General features: G+C 44.0%; 1 protein-coding gene across 1 annotated transcript in view; it reads left to right on the top strand.

The window, feature by feature from the left end:
• The window catches only part of LOC134354562 (NF-kappa-B inhibitor beta-like), a 56066-nt gene that overhangs the window by 15440 nt on the left and 19214 nt on the right, over positions 1–21412 (top strand). The window contains exons 2-5 of the mRNA XM_063063486.1: positions 3709–3814; positions 4004–4244; positions 7894–7982; positions 10333–10578. Of these exons, the coding sequence (XP_062919556.1) occupies positions 3709–3814; positions 4004–4244; positions 7894–7982; positions 10333–10578 (682 nt within the window). The remainder of the gene's footprint in view (positions 1–3708; positions 3815–4003; positions 4245–7893; positions 7983–10332; positions 10579–21412) is intronic.

Raw genomic sequence — 21412 nt, forward strand, 5'->3', positions numbered from 1 at the left:
GCAGGCCAGGCAGCATCTTTAGGAAGAGGTACAGTCGACGTTTTGGGCCGAGACCCTTCATCAGGACCACAGGTTTCATCCACCATCCGTAGAGCATTCCTATGAAACAGTTTGTAAGCCGGAATGTCGTAAAGTGAAGAAGCAATTACCAGTTATTTATATGGGAAAATTTTGTGAGCGTTTGCAGACGCAAAAATAACCTACCAAATCATGCCAAATAACACATAAAACCTAAAATAACAGTAACATATAGTAAAAGCAGGAATGATATGATAAATACACAGCCTACATAAAGTAGAAATACTTTCCCACAATCATTGCCGGCACTGTTCTCCGTAGCGAAAATCTCACGCAAGCGCTCTTGGCAGGAAACGTCACGCAAGCGCTGTTGGCAAAAACACTCCCTCCAGTAACCTTTAAGCTATAAAGCTGCCAAATCATACCAAATAATATGTAAAAATACATAGCCTATATAAAGTAGAAATGATGTATGTACAGTGTAGTATCACTTACGGGAATCGGGAAGACAGCACCGAGCACACTAATGATGGTGTGGTAGGCTGAGTCATCGGAATTTGGGTGGTGCAGTGGCCCCCACCCTCTGGGCCACCGACGGATACCGATCCGCAAAGCATGCAGGGGTACAGTGGTATCTGGGAGGCACACAGCACATCTTTAAGAAAAAAGCCGAACGCAATCCCCTCTGATCTGGGCTGACAATTATGTGCTGGGCGGCAGCTAATTAATTAGCATGTTCATTTCGGCTTTTTTCATAAAGATGTGCTGTGTGCCTCCCGGCAATTGCTGCATTCTCCGCGAATTGGTAACTGTCCGCAGCCTGGGGTTGGGGTGGTGGGACACTGAGATGAGGTGTCATCTCATCTTCATCTGTTTCCATTAGGGCAGACAGCTCATCTTCTCCTGTGACTGCCTGCCTTGATGTTGAAGGTTGAGGTTCGTCGTCTGCTGTGGCTGATATGCAAGGCTTGCTTGACTGCTGAGCCTCGTGCATTTTTCTATCGTACAGTTCTTTGTAAGCACTCAAACCATCCTGCAAATATCCCCTAAACCGACGTACCCTTTCAAAATTAAAGTTGTACTTTATCATTACAGCGAAAATCTCACGCATTTGCTTCACGTTCCGTTCCTGGATGACTTCACTTTCGCTACTGAATTCGGTTTCGATTGTTATCCTTTCCTCTTCCAAATGCCTCAAATCTTCATCTATCAGTTCTTGGTCATGGGATGCCAAAACCTCTTCAACATCATCTTCATCAGCTTCCACAAGCCAAACTCACTTTGTCCTTACTTCATGCACCATGATCGAAATGCTTAATTATGTCTAGTTTTACGCTAAGTGTAACACCCTTACGAGCTCTTCTAGGCTTTTCCGATACCTTAGAACTCATCTTGCTAATGGATGCTCATAGGCATGTGTTTAAGCAATGCCGGCTAGAAAGCCGTTCCGAATCCCGGGGAGAGCGGCTGCTCGGGGCACGCTGCCTTATATCGTGCGCTGCTTTTTTATCGCGAGCTGCTTTTTTCACGCGCTGCCTTTCTTCGTAACAATGAAAACACCTTCTGTTAGCGAAAACAGGTAACTAATGTAGGTCTTTCATAACAGTGAGGTTTTGTAAAGCGAACGTTCGAAAAGCAGGGGACACCTGTAACTGAAAGAAGAGCTAGTAAGAGATTTGAAAGTGGGAGGGGGAGGGGAAGATCCAAAATGATGGGAGAAGACAGGAGGGGGAGGGATGGAGCCAAGAGCTGGACAGTTGATTGGCAAAAGGGATATGAGAGGATCATGGGACAGGAGGCCTAGGGAGAAAGAAAGGGGGAGGGGGGAAGCCCAGAGGATGGGCAATAACGGATGGGGTATGAGGGGGAGGTGGGGCATTAATGGAAGTTAGAGAAGTCAATGTTCATGCCATCAGGTTGGAGGCTACCCAGACGGAATATGAGATATTGTTCCTCCAACCTGAGTGTGGCTTCATCTTTACAGTAGAGGAGGCCGTGGATTGACATATCAGAATGGGATTGGGACGTGGAATTAAAATGCGTGGACACTGGGAGATCCTGCTTTCTCTGGGCCCCCTCCCCCTCCCACTTTCAAATCTCTTACTGGCTCTTTCAGTTAGTCCTGACGAAGGGTCTCGGCCTGAAACTTCGACTGTACCTCTTCCTAGAGATGCTGTCTGGCCTGCTGCGTTCACCAGCAACTTTTATGTGTGTTGCTTGAAATTCCAGCATCTGCAGATTTCCTCGTGTTTACAGCTTCTAATTATGGTATTAAGTCCCTGTGATTGATCCAGATAGAGACAAAAGACTGTAGCTCAGGGTTTCCCAGTCTGGGATCCACAGACCCCTCTGTTAATGGTAGGGGCCCATGGTAACCCCTGCTGCAAATGGGCCTCTTTCTCCTCCCCCCCCCTGACATAACTGAAATGCTTTTACCTTAAGTGGAGATTTCTAAGAGCATTGAGTAAATCTGATTCAAAAGCGATTAAATACCAGCTTCATTCTCAAGAGGCGTCTGCCCTACTTTATTCTGCTGCCGTAGTTTCCAAATCAGTCATGTTATTCACCAGATGTCTAAGAAGAGGAGTTCAGAAACTTGAATATGAATCCGTACTTTCTTTTTCTTCACATGAGTTTTACAGCATTTAATTTGCTTGATTGCTGCCCTGCTTTAACAGCAATGTGCATAAATTGACTCTGTTCTAGTTTGTGCTTTTTGATTTGGCGACTTTTTCTGGAGGGAGCTGGACTGACAATTCCATCTGACTTCAAGGCGAGTGGTCCTAGGCTCGAATCTGGCTGGCTGCTTGCATGCTTTCCATCCATACTGAGTTGAACACCAAGTGAGCAACTCAGAATTGTGTAAAAAAAAACAACAAACACTAAAGAAGTGGCAAGATTTCCACCCAATTAACAAGTTGCTGAGAGGAACAATCTGTTAGTTTGGTGCAGAAATCCTAGTAATGAACTATCTACTAGAGTTGAGCTCTGTCTCTCTCACCACCATCTTCTTTCTCACTTTTCACTGTGTATAAGGTGTCTGGAACTAGGGGAGCAGTTTTTAGCTTCTCTCTTGGGCACATTCTGCCTATATCTAATCTGTTCTCTGCTTCTCTCTCACTGGCTCTTTCTACTATTCTTCCCACCCCTCCCCGCCCATCCTTGATCTCTTGCTGTCTCGCACACTATCCACACTAAGCTATATTTACTTGCCACCGCTGCTGTTCAGGGCAGCAATGAAGGTACTCCATCTCTGTTGGTGTTCAGGGCTTCCTTCATCATGTCAGTAGCCTCCTTGGTTTTCACTGCTGTCAGTCATACAAGTTCTTGGTGGAGTCTCAGGAATACCGTCACACTCAGATGTAGAAGACTGCTTCATTGCTGTTTCCAGAACAGTGTTGTTTGATCAGTCAGGGCTGCTAGCCCTGAGCTGAACCCCCGAACCTGTAGAACCAGTGGACCACGCAGTCTGTCCTCTAACTTTGACCAGTTTGGCATGGGTGACCTTACCAAGAACCAGAGTGTAAAGCCCTGACGCGAGCCGACATAGCTGTCCAGGTTATTGAGGTACGCAAGCCTCCAAACCCTATGACAAGGTTGTGGTCCTCTGGAGAAGAGCTGTATTTAACCATTCTCAAACTGTGGCCACCTAAGGATGGTCAGCTAATGTCTGGAATTTTGTTTTAAAAGGATACTGCACCTGACCATAATTCATGAAGAAGATTGCCTGCTGGAGCGCCTTCTCTACTATATCAAGGGTACGGATTTTCTCAACCTGCAAAACAACATGAAGCAGGTACTGAGAGTGCGGACGGAAATAATTACTTTGGTTTTGTGTCATTCAGAGATTTACTTAGAACTTTCCTTGTCGCCAGCACATCAGTTGTTTTTCTCAATGAAAGTACAAACTCTGCTTCCATTTCCCATGCAATAGTTTCAAAAAAAAACCTCCCTCCTTCCTTCCCACACTCCTCATCTCTTTCAGACGGCATTGCATTTGGCAGTGATCCTTGAGCGACCAGATTTTATAAAGAAGTTGACAGCTGCTGGAGCGAGCCTCTTGCTGCAAGAGAAGGATGGGAACACTGCCTTACACCTCGCTTGCAAGGAGATGGCACTTGCCTGTGTCCAGGCACTCCTGTTTCACCATTCCAGTGACCTACATTATTCCAGTTTGGTGGACCCTTCAGAGTTCAAACAGCAGCTGCATTTCTATAACTACCAAGGTAAAGGCTCTGAGATTTAATGTTTACTTTCAAAAATTTCTGACTAGGTTTGGTTACCAGGCGGGAAAACTTTGGTGTCTGAAGAGGTTCTAATTTCTAATTAAATTCAACCTTAACAGTGGTGTTTTCACTTGTTGGTTCATCGTTTAAAGACAAAATCTGTAGGTCGCCACTGTCCTTCCCACACCGCAGGGTGAGGTGGTTGCTTTAGGGCATGTTGATGACTGTGCATTTAACTCGTAGAGAGGAACCCAAACCTCTTACCAGATCTCTGTTTATTTTCTGATCCTCGGGGTTCTTCCAGGAGTCAGGACTGATGAGCAGTCTTAATTCCAAGATTTCAGTTTATTTTAGAGTACAAACAAGCCTACAAATACTGAACAAACTAAATAAAAAGCTGAGAAACAATACTAAGAGGAGTATGGATGTGAAGAAAAAAACAGTAAAGAAAGAAAAGATGGCGCTTCTGAAAAATCTGTTGCTTTTATAGGTAACCCTCTCACCAGGCTTGTATACCAACTTGGCTCGTTAGCCAGCTCTGCTAACAGCCACATGACTCTGCAGCAAGAAGACCATCTTTGATAAACAAGATGCATCTAGGGTCGGTATGATTAGGGGTTCAACCAAACAGGAACGTTGTGATGTTCCGATTAAAGCACCTCGATTTGAGCGAATGCTGTGTAAATGCTGCCCATACACAATTGTCAGTCAGCCAGAAATAACAGATAATGCACAGCAAAAAATTACAAAGAAAGTGTATTTACAGATTTCAACATTATCAAACAGTAGGAAAAAGAAAAGAAAAAAATAATATAAGGGCCCGTTACAATTAAACCAGTCCAATGTGTACAGTTTGTTCGATGCCTTTCTGGTATTGACCCTTCCTCCTTGGAGCCATTCATCTTCACAAACCATTTGTAACTGGGACTCTGCTTCCCAAGGCATTCTGCAGCACTTTTGCTCCTGTCCTCTCCACAACTCCCACCAAAAAAAGTCCCCGCAAACCAGACTACTGTCCCTCACAGAAATCTCTCTCTGTCCCACTCTCTCTAGAACTTACTCCCAATTCCACCATCCTGATTGGCTGACACAACATTCCTAATTTGAGCAGTAGGGTTTTGGCCGAAACGAAAACATTCTATCAGCAGGACACGCAGTGTTTGCAGAAACTTCTAAAATGAAATACCTACAACATAGCAGTTGAAATCTTAACCAGGGCATTACATATAAATAAGATAAAGATTCCTTAGATAGAGATAAGCTAGTTAATAGACTACATAATTAAAACAGCTGCATCACTTGGGTAATGTGCTAATACTTAGCCGATGAAAAATGAGGAGGGTGATAAACTGTTAGTTTAGCTGCTATACGGCTTTCTGCCAGTGAGTGTGAAAAATACACAAAGTAGTCTAAAAAGTACAAACCTTAAAAAGTATTATTTTTAAAATAAATTGTGGTTTCCAACACAATTGGATTAGGTAAGATTACCTTTATTTGTCACATATATATTGAAGCATACAGTGAAATGCATTGTGTCAATAGGCAATATAGTACATCTTTATGCTGGGGCAGTTTGCAAGTATTGTCATATGTCTTGCGCCAGTATTACATGTCTACAGCTTACAGCCCTGACCTGGCATGTGGGAGGAAACTGGAGCACCTGGTCACAGGGAGAATGCACAAATTCCTTGTAGACAGAGTGGCAAGAATTGAAGCTGGGTTGCTGGCTGTAATAGTGTCACACTAACTGCTGTGTTACCTTGCAAACAATATTTATAAACTGCTATATAGGACGATTCTTCAATTACTGCTAGAGTTGCATAGTATAAAGCAATTATCCACCTCCTTCAAGCCACAGATTCTACTGCTTTGATTAAATAGCTCACACACACAAATTTCAGACCATCTTGTCCTTAGTCACTCTCACTCTTGGAGTAGATATTCATCAAAAGTCAAGTTACCCCAATGACCTATTTCTCAAAGTTGCAAACAATACCAGACATTGTCCAAATGGCTTAATTCTGCTCCACCCAACTCAACCCCATTCTCTTGCCTTCTGCCTGTAACTTTTGATGCCCTTATTTATCAAGAACTTATCAACCTCTGCTTTAAATATCACCAAGGACTTTCCCTCCACAACCATCTGCGGCAGTGAATTCCACAGATACACCACCCTCTGCCTAAAGAAGTTACTCCTCATACGCAAAGTTTCATTTCCGAGCTTATTGTCTGTTACGTTGCTTGTGTTTAGGGCAGCGATGAAGTTTATTTAAATTGCTATTTCGGTAACAGTTTTGTTTTGACAATCAGGGTTGTTGTCCCTGAGCTGAACCCCCAAACCTGAAGGACTAGTAGACACTCTGGGGTCTACCCTTTGATCTGGTTTGGGCTGGTTGACCAAGAACCAAAGCACAAGGCCCTTACACAGCCAGCATTGCTCGCCAGGTCATTGAGACACAGAAGCCTCCAAACCCTACGACAAGGTGGAGGTCCTCTTAGGGCATTTCCAAATTGAATTATGTTAATTAACTCAGCACCTGGACTGAATTAGATCCTGCAGACCTTGCCGCTGTCTGTAATTTGTTTGTACGTTCTCCCTTTGACTACATGATTTCCTCCGTTTGCTCTGGTTTTCTTCCACAGTCCAAAGAAATTGTCCTGTGACCAGGCTAGGATTAAATTTGAGGTTGCTTGAAGGGTCTTCTCCGCACTGTGTTCAACGTGGGCGGCATGGTAGTGTGGTTAGCACAATGCTTTACAGTACAAATGTCCCAAATTCAATGAAGAGTTTGTATGTTTTCTTCGTGACTATGTGTGTTTCCTCCGGGTGCTCCGGTTTCCTCCCACATCCCAAAGATTCATTCTAAATTGTCCTGTGATTAGGCTGGGGTTAAATCAGGGGTTCGTGGGCGACATGGCATGAAGGGCCAGAAGGACCTATACTGCAGTGTATCACAAATCACAATAAGGGTCGAGGTGTGACCTGATAGATGTATGACTATGATAGGGTAAATCTCTATCTCCCCACCCCCCATGCCACTGGTAGGGATATCATCCGTTAGTCTTGTGAGACCATGGATCTGCGCCTGGAAAGTCTTCACTCTCCAGGGCGCAGGCCTGGGCAAGGTTGTATGGAAGACAAGCAGCTGCCCATGCTGCAAGTCTCCCCTCTCCACGATACCGATATTGCCCAAGGGAAGGGCATTAGGACCCATACAGCTTGGCACCAGTGTCGTTGCGGAGCAATGTGTGATTAAGTTCCTTGCTCAAGGACACAAAAAGCATATCAAGGATATCAAAAAACAAGAAATAAATAGGAACATTGGTGAATGGTAAAGTGTTTGGGGTTCCTCTTTATCAGATCTCCAGTGCGTATCATTGGATATCAACGGAGAGAATGGTTTGCAACCCTTGGGAACATTCACACCTAACCTCAGGACATCACCCTGTTAGGAAGTGGTGCCTCCAGGAATGCTGAAGAACATTGAACTGAAAAGGAAAAGGTGATGTGTGCAAGAACCAGATAGAAATCAAAGGAAAAGCATGTGATAAATGTAATGAGGGGAACAGGTCGTCTGCTGATTGGCACCAAATGGCTTATTGCTGATGTCTGTTCCTTGCATTTTAATGTTTCTCCCTTTTCCCTCAGGTTTAACGCCCCTCCACTTGGCAGTAATACTTAATGATGTTAAGATAGTGGAGTATCTTCTGCAGTTTGAACAGGACGTTAATGCAAAGGCAAGTTCTCTAAAAAATCTCTGAAACAGTTTAAGATGCAAGGCACTGCAGGGTCAATGGGGGTGGGGAGGATGATCAAATAATCTTTATTGCTTTTGCTGTAGTCTGAGGGGGAGGGGACTGGCCCATTTTTTTTTGAATGATTTTGTCTTTTATCTAGTTTTCTCCCCTCCCACAGGTCCCCTTGCTCAGCTGTGAGTGTGGGTGTGCTGTTCACTGCAGTCTCACTGCGGTGTCCCGTGAGCAGACTGCAGAGTGCAAGTCTGGACCAGAACGTGTCCCCCTCTGAGACTAACTAAAGGCTCTGTATGCCACCTTCAGACAGGCATTAGATATCCCATCTCATTTCACAAAGAAGAGCACAGGTGTCCATGCTTTGGGCAGTGTTCCTTGCAATTGCAATGGATATTCATGTTCTGCCAAATTGGATCTTCTGACCTCAGAGCTGTTTGCCTTCAGAGTCAAAGTAAAGTTTATTATCAGAATACTTGTATGTCACTACATACCACCTGAGATTTGTTTTCTTGTGGGCTTACTCAGCAAATCTACAGAATAGTAACTGTAACAGGATCAATGAAAGATCAACCAGAATGTAGAGGGCAATCTGTTCAAGTGCAAATATAAATAAATAGCAATAAATAACGAGAATATGAAATAACAGGATAAAAAACTCCTTAAAGTGAAATCATTGGTGTGGGATTCAGGGTAATTAACAGTTCTCAGTAGCTGTTACCGCTAGCAGAATATTTAATAGATTTTTTTTCTTTGTGCTTTGTTCCTATACCCCATCCTGAGCTTAATTCCTGGAAATGCCCAAAAAGTAGCAGCAGTACTTGTTCAAATATGCCTCCTAATGGTCATTAAGGTAGTCCAGAAACCATTAGTTATTCTCCGATGTTTAGGATTTTCAACGCACAAAATATCAACTGTTTCTGGCTATAGGAGCACCACGCTAAAGTATTGGTTTGCAAGATGCTATTACAGCTCGGGGCAACAGAGTTCAATTGCAGTGTTGGACATTCTCTCCATGGTTGTGTGGGTTTCCTCCCACAGTCCTAAAGACCTACTAGTGGTGCAGTTAGCCATTGGTCAGTATGACGTTGTGGGCATCACTGAGTCGTGGCTGAAAGAAGGTCATAGTTGGGAGCTTATACTTTGCATGGAAAGGACAGGCAAGAAGGTGTAGGTGGTGGTATGGCTCTGTTGGTAAGGAGATAATGCTGAGGCTTTATAAGACACTAGTCACAGAGTATTGTCAGCAGTTTTTGGGGCCCCATATCTCAGAATGGATGTGTTGCCATTGGAGAGAGTTCAAAGGAAGTTTATGAGGATGATTGCAGGAATGATGGGGTTAACATATGAGGAGTGTTTGGCAGCTTTAGACCTGTACTCACTGGAATTTAGTAAAAAACGCAGGGGAGGGGCGGGGTATCTGACTAAAACCTGAATATTGAAAGGACTAGATAAAGTGGGTGTGGAGAGGATGTTTCCTTTGGTGGAGGTGCTCCGATCTAGAGGACACAGCCTCAAAATTGAGGGGCAATCCTTAGAACAGAGATAAGGAGGAAATTTTAGACAGAGAGTAGTGAATCTGTGGAATGGTCTGTCACAGACAGCTGTGGAGGCCAGAACCATGGATATATTTAAAGCAAAAATTGTTTGCTGATTGGTCAGGACATCAAAGGTTATGGCGAGATGGCAGGCTGAGTAGGATCAGGGATCAGCCACAATGGAATAGCGGGGCAGACTCGATAGGCTGAATGGCCTAATTCTGCTCCTGCGTCTTATGGTCTTGTACTTAGTAGGTTAATTGGTCATTGTGAATTGTCCTGTGCTTAGGCGAGTTGCTGAGCAGCACGGCGTGTCGGGCTGGAAGGGCCTGATCTGTGCTGTATCTCTAATTAAGTGACAGTTAGGATGACTTGTTGCTTCCCTGTGTCACTCTGTTTTTGGGGTGTGGAGCATGAACAGAAATGATCATCTTACTGATGAAATTAAAGGTTCAAAGGTTCATTTTATTATCAAAGTATGTATGTAGAATACAACTCTGAGATTCGTCTTCTCCAGATACTGAAAAACCATGGAGTCATTGAAAGAAAAGACAACCCCCTCCCCCATCACACAAAAGGGGAAAAAGAAACAAAAACTATCAAACCCCAACCCGCCCCCCACAAGCTCCTCCCTCGCACAAAAATTACCAGATTATCTACCCGGAAAACAGTGCTAGAACATCAAACCCCCAACCCCTCCCCTGCAAAATAAACCAGTGACAATAACATGAAGTCAGAAGGTGTATTTTTTTTGTAAAGGGAAACCTATGGGATATTTAAACTTCAATTTCTGTCTGTAGGAGAAATGTGCAGGTCGGACTGCATTACATTTGGGAGTAGAAAAGCAGAATCCTCACATCGTCAGACTCTTACTAAAGAGGGGAGCAGATGTTCATGCCCAGATGTACAATGGCTACACACCAATTTGTCTGGCGGTGTTCTTGCCCGATTCTGGAATAACCCAAATGCTCAGAGACTATGGCTCTTCAGAACCAATTACAGATGATGAGTCAGACGAAGATGAAGGAATAGATGAAGATGGTGTGGTACGTAAAACTGTTTAATTGAACTCCAAATACTTGTGGGTGGGTACAACTCAACTGTGATATTAGAAGAGAGTTTCTGTACTTGAAGAGTTTCAAGGAGGAAGAATGTTTCCACATTAGATGGAAATTTTCGAGGTGCAGTTGAGCAGTCTGCAATGGAGTTTTTTTTCCTTTCCGTCTGCAACTGAGGCACAGTTTGATGGTCCCCTGTACTTCCTTAATTGCAGTGCTGTTAATGTGTCCCCAATCTGCACCCTCTGCAATTGGGACAAGCTGATTGCTCATGCACTAATTAGGAGACGTAAATGTAGCTTTTTTTCTTAACTCTTAAGAGCTACTTGTTTACACTTGACACCACAAACAGAGCCAGAGTTTGAGCTCCCTTGCCTACTTGGCATATCGCACGCTGAAGTAGACCAATTGGCTTACGACACCTCTGCCAACTGTTTCAAAGTGTTCCACTCCCTGATTCTTTCGCCTTAGCTTTGTGAATTTTTCCTTTATATTAATATTTTTGGTTTTCCTTTGCATTTTTTTGAGGAATAGAGAGCATGTTGGTAGGGTTAGTATTTTGCTCTGGGTGTCGGATGTGGGAATCCTGGGAATCTTCCAATCTCCCAGATGGCCACATCTGCGCCAGGTGTACCGAGATGCAGCTGCTGAGAGACTGTGTTAGGGATCTGGAACTGCGGTTCAATGACCTACAGCTTATTAGCGAGAGTGAACAGGAGATAGCGAGGAGCTACAGGGAGTTAGTCACTGCAAGGCTGCGGGAGTTAGATAAGTGGGTGATGGTCAGGGAAGCGAAGGGAAGAGCTCAGATAGTAGAGAGCACCACATGTTGGTACCAGTGACATAGGTAGAAAAAGGGAGGAAGTCCTGAAGAGAGAATTCAGGGAGTTACGTAGGAATTTGAAAAGCAGGACCTCTGGGATAGTAATCTCAGGATTGCTGCCTGTGCCACGTGCTAATGAATGCAAGGATAGCACGATCAGGCATATTAATGTGTGTGGCTGAGAGACTGGTGTAGGGGCAGGGCTTCAGTTTCCTGGATCATTGGGCCCTCTGCTGGGGGAGGTATGACCCAAAAAGGACGGGTTACACCTGAAAGGGGTCCAATATCCTAGCTGGTACATTAGGGAGGGTTTAAACTAATTTGGCAGGGGGATGGGAAGCAGAGTGATAGGGTTGAGGAAGGGAAAAGCAGAAATAAATCAAAGCATGCAACAGAGATTATAGAAAGAACAGGCAGGAGATGAGGCTTAATCACAGCCAGTGGAATGAGTAACAGGCAATAGAGGCGTGGTGCAGTTAAAACAGAAAGTAACAAATACTGGACTGAAAGTGTTATATTCGAATGCACACAGCATCAGGAATAAAATGGACGATCTTGAAATTCAGCTACAGATCGGCAAGTATGAAGTTCTGGCCTTCTCTGAAACTTAGCTAAAGGATGGCTGCCATTGGGAGCTGAACGTCCAAAGATATACAGTGTATTGGAAAGATAGGTTAGTAGGCAGAGGGGGTGGTGTAAAAGAAATAATATTAAATCGTTAGAAAGAGATGACATTGGATTAGAAGGTGGAAGGTCTCTATGGGTTGAGTTAAGAAATGGCAAGGGTAAAAGGACCCTAATGGCAGTTGTATACAGGCCTCCAAACAGCAGTCGAGATGTGGATTACAAATTACAACAGAAGATAGAAAAGGTGTATTGGAAAGGCAATGTCATGATAATCATTGGGGATTTTAACATGAAAGTGGATTGGAAAACCAGGTCAGTACTGAACCTCAAGAGAGAGTGTTTGTAGAATGTCAAAGAAGAGACTAAAAGCTTTTTTAAGTATATAAAGGGTAAAGAGAGTTGAGGGTAGATAGAGGACCAATACAAAATGACGTTGGAGATATTGTAATAGGAGATACAGAGATGACAGAGGAACTGAATGCGTATTTTGCATCAGTCTTCACAGTGGAAGACGTCTGCAGTATACCAGACATTCAGAAGTGTCAGGGAAGTGAAATTTTTGCAGTGAGAATTAATGACTGTGAAGGTGTTCAGGAAGCTTAATGGTCTGAGGGTGGATAAATCTCCTGGACCTGATGGAATGCACCCTCGGGTTCTGAAGGAAGTAGCTGGAGAGACTGCGGAGGCACTAACAATGATCTTTCAAGAATCAATAGATTCTGACATTGTACCAGATGACTAGAAAATTGCAAATGTTATTCCCCTATTTAAGAAGGGTGGGAGGCAGCAGAAAGGAAACTATAGCCTGACATCAGTGGTTGGGAAGTTGTTGGAATCGATTGTTAAGATGACATTACGGAGTACCTGGAGGCACATGACAAGATAGGCCAAAGCCAGCATGGTTTCCGGAAAGGAAAATCCTGCCTGACAAACCTACTGCAATTCTTTGAGGCAATTACAAGCAGGGTAGACAAAGGAGATGCAGTAGATGTGGTGTACTTGGATTTTCATAGCCCTTTGACAAGGTGCCACACATGAGGCTGCTTTGCAAGATAAGAGCCCATGGAATTACAGGGAAGTTACTAGCATGGGTGGAGCATTGGCTGGTCGGCAGAAAACGGAGAGTGGGAATAAAGGGATCCTATTCTAGCTGGCTGCCGGTTACCAGTGGAGTTCCACTGGGGTTGCTGTTGGGACCGCTGCTTTTTATGATGTTTTGGACTACGGTATTAATGGATTTGTGGTTAAATTTGCAGATGATACAAAGATAGGTGGAGGAGTGGGTAGTGTTGAGGAAACAGAGAGACTTAGATAGTTTAGGGGAATGGGCAAAGAGGTGGCAAATGAAATACAATGTTGGAAAGTGTATAGTCATGCACTTTGATGGAAGAAATAAACAGGCAGACTATAGATGGGAAGACAATTCAAAATGCAGAGATGCAAAGGTATCCGGGGGTCCTTGTGCAGGATACCCTAAAAGTTAACTTCCAGGTTGAGTCAATTGTGAAGAAGGTGAATGCAATGTTGGCATTCATTTCTAGAAGTATAGAATATATGAGCAGGGATGTGATGATGAAGCTCTGTAAGGCACTCGTGAGAGCACACTTGGAGTATTGGGTGCAGTTTTGGGCTCCTTATTTTAGAAAGAATATATTTACATTGGAGAGGGTTCAGAGAAGATTTACAAGAATGATTCCAGGAATGAGACGGTTACCGTATGAGGAACGTCTGGCAGCTCTTGGGCTGTATTCCCCGGAGATCAGGAAAATGAGGGGGGATCTCATAGAAACATTCTGAATGTTAAAAGACCTGAACAGTTTCAATATGGCAAAGTTATTTCCCATGGTAGGGGAATCCAGGACAAGAGTTAACAATGATGTTGCCTGAATTGGGGAGCATGCCTTATTAGAACAGGTTGAGTGAACTCGGCCTTTTCTGCTTGGAGCGATGGAGGATGAGAGGTGATCTGATAGAGGTGTACAAGATGATGAGAGGCATTGATCGTGTGGATAATCAGAGGCTTTTTCCCAGGTCTGAAATGGTTGCCACTAGAGGACACAGGTTTAAGGTGCTGGGGAGTAGGTACAGAGGAGATCAGGGGTAAGTTTTTTACTCAGAGTGGTGAGTGCGTGGAATGGGCTGCAGGGAACGGTGGTGGAGGCGGATATGATGGGGTCTTTTAAGAGACTTTTAAATAGGTACATGGCGCTTAGAAAAATAGAGGGCTGTAGGTAAGCCTAGTAATTTCTAAGGTAGGGATGTGTTCGGCACAACTTTGTGGACTGAAGGGCCTGTATTGTGTTGTAGGTTTTCTATGTTCTAAGAGGGCACAATTTCAGGATTGAAGGACGTCCATTTAGAACTGAGATGCAGAGAAGTTACTTTAGTCAGAGGGTGGTAAATCTGTGGAATTTGTTGCCTTGAGGGGCTTTGGAGGCCAGGTCATTAGGTATATTTAAGGGAGAGATTGATAGGTTCTTGATTAGCCAGGGCATCAAAGGGTATGGGGTGAAGGCAAGGTTGTGGGTATGACTGGAAGAATTGGATTTGCCCATGATTGAATGGCGGAGCAGACTCGGAAGGGCTGAATGGCCTACTTCTGCTCCTATATCTTATAGTCTTAATATACATGGCATTTACTTTAACTGATTTATATAGTCCTGTATTAAAATTGTTACAGTTATGTTCAGAGAAACGGCAGATAGTGTTTAGCCCAGATAAATGTGAGGTGTTGCACCTTGGTAGGGCAGGTGCAAGGAGACAGTACCCTGTTAAGTGTTGCTGAGCAGAGAGATACTGAGGTCCAAGGCCATAGCTCATTGAAAGTGGCTACACTGATTGATAAGGTCGTTAAGAATGCTTATGGAATGCTTGCTTTTATTGGTGGAGGCATTGAGTTCAAAATGAGGTTATGGTGCAAATTTATAAAACTTGGTACGGCCACATCTAGAGAATTGCATACAGTTCTGGTGATCCCACTACAGGAAGGATGTTGAGGCTTTGGAGAGGGTGCAGATGAGATTTACTGGGATGCTGCCTGGTTTAGAGGGCATGTGGTATCACGAGAAGCTTGATAAACTTGGACAACAACAGGAATTCTGCAGATGCTGGAAATTCAAGCAACACACATCAAAGTTGCTGGTGAACGCAGCAGGCCAGGCAGCATCTCTAGGAAGAGGTGCAGTCGACGTTTCAGGCCAAGACCCTTCGTCAGGACTAACTGAAGGAGGAGTGAGTAAAGGATTTGAAAGTTGGAGGGGGAGATCCAAAATGATAGGAGAAGACAGGAGGGGGAGGGATGGAGCCAAGAGCTGGACAGGTGATTGGCAAAAGGGATACGAGAGGATACTGCGTCCGGTGCTCCCGATGTGGCCATTTATATATTGGCGAGACCCGACGCAGACTGGGAGACCGCTTTGCTGAACACCTACGCTCTGTCCGCCAGAGAAAGCAGGATCTCCCAGTGGCCACACATTTTAATTCCACATCCCATTCCCATTCTGACATGTCTATCCACGGCCTCCTCTACTGTAAAGATGAAGCCACACTCAGGTTGGAGGAGCAACACCTTATATTCCGTCTGGGTAGCCTCCAACCTGATGGCATGAACATCGACTTCTCTAACTTCCGCTAATGCCCCACCACCCCCTCGTACCCCATCTGTTACTTATTTTTATACACACATTCTTTCTCTCACTCTCCTTTTTCTCCCTCTGTCCCTTTGAATATACCCCTTGCCCATCCTCTGGGTCCCCCCCCCCCCATCTTTCTTCCCGGACCTCCTGTCCCATGATCCTCTTGTATCCCTTTTGCCTATCACCTGTCCAGCTCTTGGCTCCATCCCTCCCCCTCCTGTCTTCTCGTATCTGGCCTGCCTGCTGCGTTCACCAGCAACTTTGATAAACTTGGGTTGCTTTTCTCTGGAGTACTGGAGGCTGAGGGGAGATCTGATGTTTACAAGGTTATGAGAGGCATAGATAGAGTGGGCAGAGAGAGTATCTGTTTCTCAGGGATGAAATGTCTAATACCAGAGGGCATGCATTGAAGGTGAGAGGGAGTAGGTTCAAAGGGGATGTGAAGAGCAAGTTTTTCCACTTGGAGTCATGGATCCCTGGAATGCACTGCCTGGTATGGTGATAGAAGCTAATAAGAGGCTTTGAAGAGATGTTTGGGTAGGAAGATGGAGGGATATGGATATGGTGTAGGTAGTAGGGATTAGTGTTTGGTGGTTTTTAATTTGGTTTTTAGCTGGTTTGGTATAACATTGAGGACCAAGTGGCCTGTTCCTGTGCTGTACTGTTCTATGTTCTAACTTGCCTCTTGCTCTTGCAATGAATTCCAGGTGGTGTTTGTCAAAAACAGACCCTCTGGTTATGTGTCTGGTTCAGTGTGTCCTTTGGTGACTGACTCTCCTGAAAGTAAGCCAAGCTGCAAAGTTCTGTAGTCCAGCGGTGCCGAGGAGGTTCACCGTGTTGATTCCAGAGATGAGGGGGTGAGACCGTGAGGAGAGATCGAGTCCCCTGGAACTGTACTCACTGGAATTCAGAAGAATGAGAGGAGATCTTACAGAAACATATAAAATTAAGAAAGGGATAGATAAGTTAGAGGCAGAAGAGTTGTTTCCACCGGTAGGTGAGACAGATCCTCAAGATTCGGGGGAGTAAATTTAAGATGGAGATGAGGAGGAACTGCTTTTCCCAAAGAGTGGTGAATCTGTGGAATTCTCTGTCCAGTCAAGCAGTGGAGGCTAGCTCGGTAAATATATTTAAGGCACGGTTAGATAGATCTTTGCATAGTGGGGGAATTAGGAGTTATGGGGAAAAGGCAGGTAGGTGGAGACAAGTCCGTGGTCTTACTGAATGGTGAAACAGGCTCAATGGGCCAGATGGCTTGTCTCTGCTCCTATTTCTTATGCTCTAATATTACTAGACTTGCACCAGTCACCCTTTGCTGTGAAGTTTGCTGATCGACTTTGCTTTCAGAAATGTTTTCATTTTAAAATTCTTAACTCTTACTAACAAATGCTTCTTGATTGTCTTCATTCAGTGGCCAGTATTGGGACTGCTACTTTTCACATTGTTTGTCAGTGATTTAGATGGTGGAATTGATGGCTTTGTGGTAAAGTTTGCAGATGATATGAAGATAGGTGGAGGGGTAGGTGGTGCTGAGGAAGCAATGTGATTGCAGCAGGACTTAGACAGATTGAAAGAATGGGCAAAAAAGTGGCAGATGAAGTATAGTGTTGGGAAATGTATGATAATGTATTTTGGTAAAAGGAGCAATAGTACCGACTGTCATATAAATGTGGAGAAATTTCAAACATCAGAGGTGCAAAGGGACTTGGGAGTCCTCATGGAAGACTTACCAGAAGGTTGATTCACAGGTTGAGTCTGTGGTAAAGAAGACAAACACAACATTGGCATTTATTTCAAGAGGAATAGAATATAAAAACAAGGAGGTGATGCTGAAGCTTTATAAGACACTAGTTAGGCTGTATTGTCAACAGTTTTGGCCCCCTTGTCTCAGACAGGATGTATTATCGTTGGAGAGAGTCCAGAGGAGATTCACGAGCATGTTTCAGGGAATGAAGGGTTTAACATAAGAGTGTTTGGCAACTTTGGGCCTATACTTAATGGAATTTAGAAGGAATCGTGGTGCTCTCATTGAAACCTACCGAATGCTGAAAGGACTAGATAAGGTGGATATGGAGAGGATGTTCCTTCTGGTGGGGGTTTCCAAAACTGAGGGGGTAACAAATGGCAGAGTGAAGTTGATGGGCTGATTGGCCTAATTCTGCTCGTATATCTTATGGTCTTCATTATTTTAATTTTCTATGACCCTATACTTCCCCCAGATCTCCAGTTGTAGTCCATACCCGTGATTTTCCTGGTTATGCTCTTTCAGCTGGCTAATCCTATTTAGATTTTCCTTCAGGTGAATCTCAATTTACTTTTTTTTTGCTAATATCTGATAGTCATAGAAAGGTACAGCACAGAAACAGGCCCTTTGGCCCATCTAGTCCGCATCAAACTATTTAAACTACCAAGTTCCATCAACCTGTACTAATATGGCTTCAAATAAGATTCATGGCATGGTAGCATTGTGGTTAGCACAACACTTTACAGTACAAGCGACACAGGTTCAATTCCCTCCGCTACCTGTAAGGAGTTGGTATGTTCTCCCCGTGACCGCGTAGGTTTCCTCTGGGTGCTACAGTTTCCTCCCATAGTCCAAAGACGTACAGTTGGTAGATTAATTGGTCTCTGTAAATTGTCCCATGATTAGGCTAAGATTGGGTGGCATGGCTCAAAGGGCCAGAAGGGCCTATTCCAAGCTGCATCCCAATAAATAAATAAGTACATTTTTGCTTAAAATTACTCTATTTAAGCATCTTGGAACATTTTTCCACAATAGAGGATCTCTATCTGAACTTAAGTTCCTCCATCAAAATTCTCCTTAACTTGAAACACCAGTTTCATTTTGGTGTCTTCAACTACAAGTTTGTCGAAGCATGCAATCATCTGGTTAGGGTTCAAAGGGGCAATTCAAATTTAATGCCTTGCTTGTATACTACAGTATGTATCTTACCATGGGATGTAACCTCAACCAGCTTTTAATGGTGAAAATTCAACTGGTGGGACGACAAAAAAAGTGAATTCCATTAGCCACCATGGAATAAGAAGTTAAAAAAGGCTATAATCAGTTAATTGAGAGAGATTGCAGGAGGTGATGCTAATTAGTAATAAGTAGAAGGGTGCAATGAAATGGAACATGTTAACTTGTTAATGAGGATATGTATACATATCATTCACTTTTGTATTTAAAAAAAAAGCTAGTGAGGAAAGTCTTAAAGGGTGTATCTTTGTTGGTGTTAACATTTTCCTGTTTATTACTTGCATACTGTCCATTACGCCACTGGTGTTTAAGGCAGCAATGATGGTTTTCTTCATTGCTGTTTCCTTAACAATTTTTTTCCTACCAGTCGAGGTTGTTAGCTCTGAGTTGAACCTGGTGGACCAATGGACTACTCTTAGTCTGGCCTCTACCCTTTGACCTGTTTGGCATGGGTGACCCTACCAAGGGCCAAAGCATAAAGCCCTGACTCCAGCCAACATAGCTCCCTGGGTCATTGAGGCACACAAGCCTCCAAACCCTACGACAAGGTTGTAGTCCTCCCGGAGACCTGTTGTGTTAACTTTGCTCCAAATGCTGCAAGGAGGATTCGTTCCAATACTGAAGGTGAGGGGACTTAGCCTCAACTGTTATACATCCTCACTTTATCCCTCTGAGGAAGCCAGACACTGTTCCAGTGTAAGCATTTACTGAATGATTTGGGAACCTGGGCGGCTGTTGACCTAGTTGTTCTTCCTCTTGGGCCCTTAGCTCCCAGTGGCACGTAAGCCATTGTCCAAAGTCAATAGTTAGTATGTTTGGAGTTCACCAATATTTCTGCCATCCATTGTATACAGCTTCACCAGCTCCCTGTTTGCCAGCCTAACCCATTCCACCTCTCACGACGGCGGACATAGGTTTGGACTTTGGCCTTGTTCGCTTCGTGCTTAGGGTGCTGGTTATGTGTTGCTCTGCCATTCAGAGCCGGCAAACCCCAGATTTTGTTTCAGTAAATGCTGATGCAGTGCTCTTGGCTAGGATGACCAAATAGTTCCCTCAGAGTGAATCACCCTGAGATCCAGCAACATCCCGCTAAAAAGAGTGTACACACGGCTGGTGAGAAAATTAGCTTGAGCTTGAACTTGTGCAGTCAGATGGATGAATGTTGCTCATCTCCAAGCAAGAATGGTCTTTAGAGAGTACTATAACACTGAGTGAGTCAGCAGTTAACCTTTATGGCAGGGGTTCTCAACCTACGGTCCACGGATCCTACAGCTAATGGGGAAGGTTGGGAGCCCCAGTCTATGGGTAATTTGCATTTCATCCCAAAAACTGGATGTGGCCATTACTTCAACTGCTGATGGGTCTCTATCACAGCTGGGGCTGCAGGGAACAATAATGACGACATGGTAGCATAGTGGTTAGCACAAAGCTTTACAGTACGGGCGACCTGGGTTCATTTCCACCTGCTGCCTGTAAAGAGTCTGTATGTTCTCATGATCACATGGGTTTCTTCCCACAGTCCAAAGATATACCGGTTGGTAGGTTAATTAGTCACTGTAAATTGTACTGTGCTTAGTTGTAGGATTAAATGGGCGGATTATGGGACATGGTTCAAGGGGCCGGAAGGGCCTGTTCTGCACTGCATCTCAATCAATCAATAAAGAAACAAGGAAAGAATTTTTTAAATTATATAATTACTCTGGAGGACAGGGAAAGATATTTCAGATACTTACCAGACTTCATTGTGGCATTTGACCTGATACTGTCAAGGTGTTGCCTCATGATATCAGCTGCTTAGTATCTAATTTGACACATTTTTAATCTGGTCTCTCTCTCCTTCCCTCTCACCCACCCACCACACCCCCCCTTAAACTGTGAGGATTTTGTGATGATTATGCCCTTCAAGTTCTGTACCCCACTGCTGAAATTCCTGCTTCATGCATTTCTTTGAAGCTGAGTTATGACCCTACTTCAGTAATGAGAATGAAATTACACATGGGCTATCTGACTACATTTTACATAACTGCTCTGCTGTCATGCATAACACTTGTCAGCTTGGTTAGGTTGAAGCCGGTCACGTTTTAGTTCAGTGTGTTTACTTGCTACGATTAGCTCCTCATCTGCAACTGTTGGGATGAAGAACTGTGAAAATGACCCTTTTAAAAAAAAAACCCGTGCAACAGCATGCACTCGAGACCATTATGCACACATTTAGCACATGCAAGCCAGAGAACTGACCAAGATGTTAGCGTATATCAAGCAGTTGCTAGGCACTTATAATCTGTCAGGAGTTTATAGTTCCTCTTTCTGTTCAACAGCAAATCTTGTTGACAAATCATTAAAATTAGTTGATTGTCTCAACAGTTTCTTCCACGTTTACAATCAGCTGGTGGTGTTATTCTGGCAAGCCAATAAAAATCTGAGGGAAGCATTGTAAGCATCTGCAGTAGTTGTTGAGTTGGCCATAGGTCGAAGAAGGCTTTTGGAATGCGTGCTTTTATTAGTCGAGGCATTGAGTTCAAAAGTCAGGAGGTTATGTTGCAACTTTATAGAACTCTGGTTAGGCCACATCTGGAGTACTGCGTACAGTTCTGGTGCCTCACTATAGGAATGATGATGAGACTTTGGAGAAGGTGCAGAAGAAGTTTACAAGAATGCAGCTTGGCTATCACAAGAGGCAGGATAAACTTGGGTTGTTTTCTCTGGAGCGGTGGAGGTTGAGGAGAGATCTGAGAGTTTTGTAAGACAATGAGAGGC

Source organism: Mobula hypostoma, chromosome 12 (genome assembly GCF_963921235.1).
Source record: "Mobula hypostoma chromosome 12, sMobHyp1.1, whole genome shotgun sequence".
NCBI lineage: Eukaryota > Metazoa > Chordata > Chondrichthyes > Myliobatiformes > Myliobatidae > Mobula > Mobula hypostoma.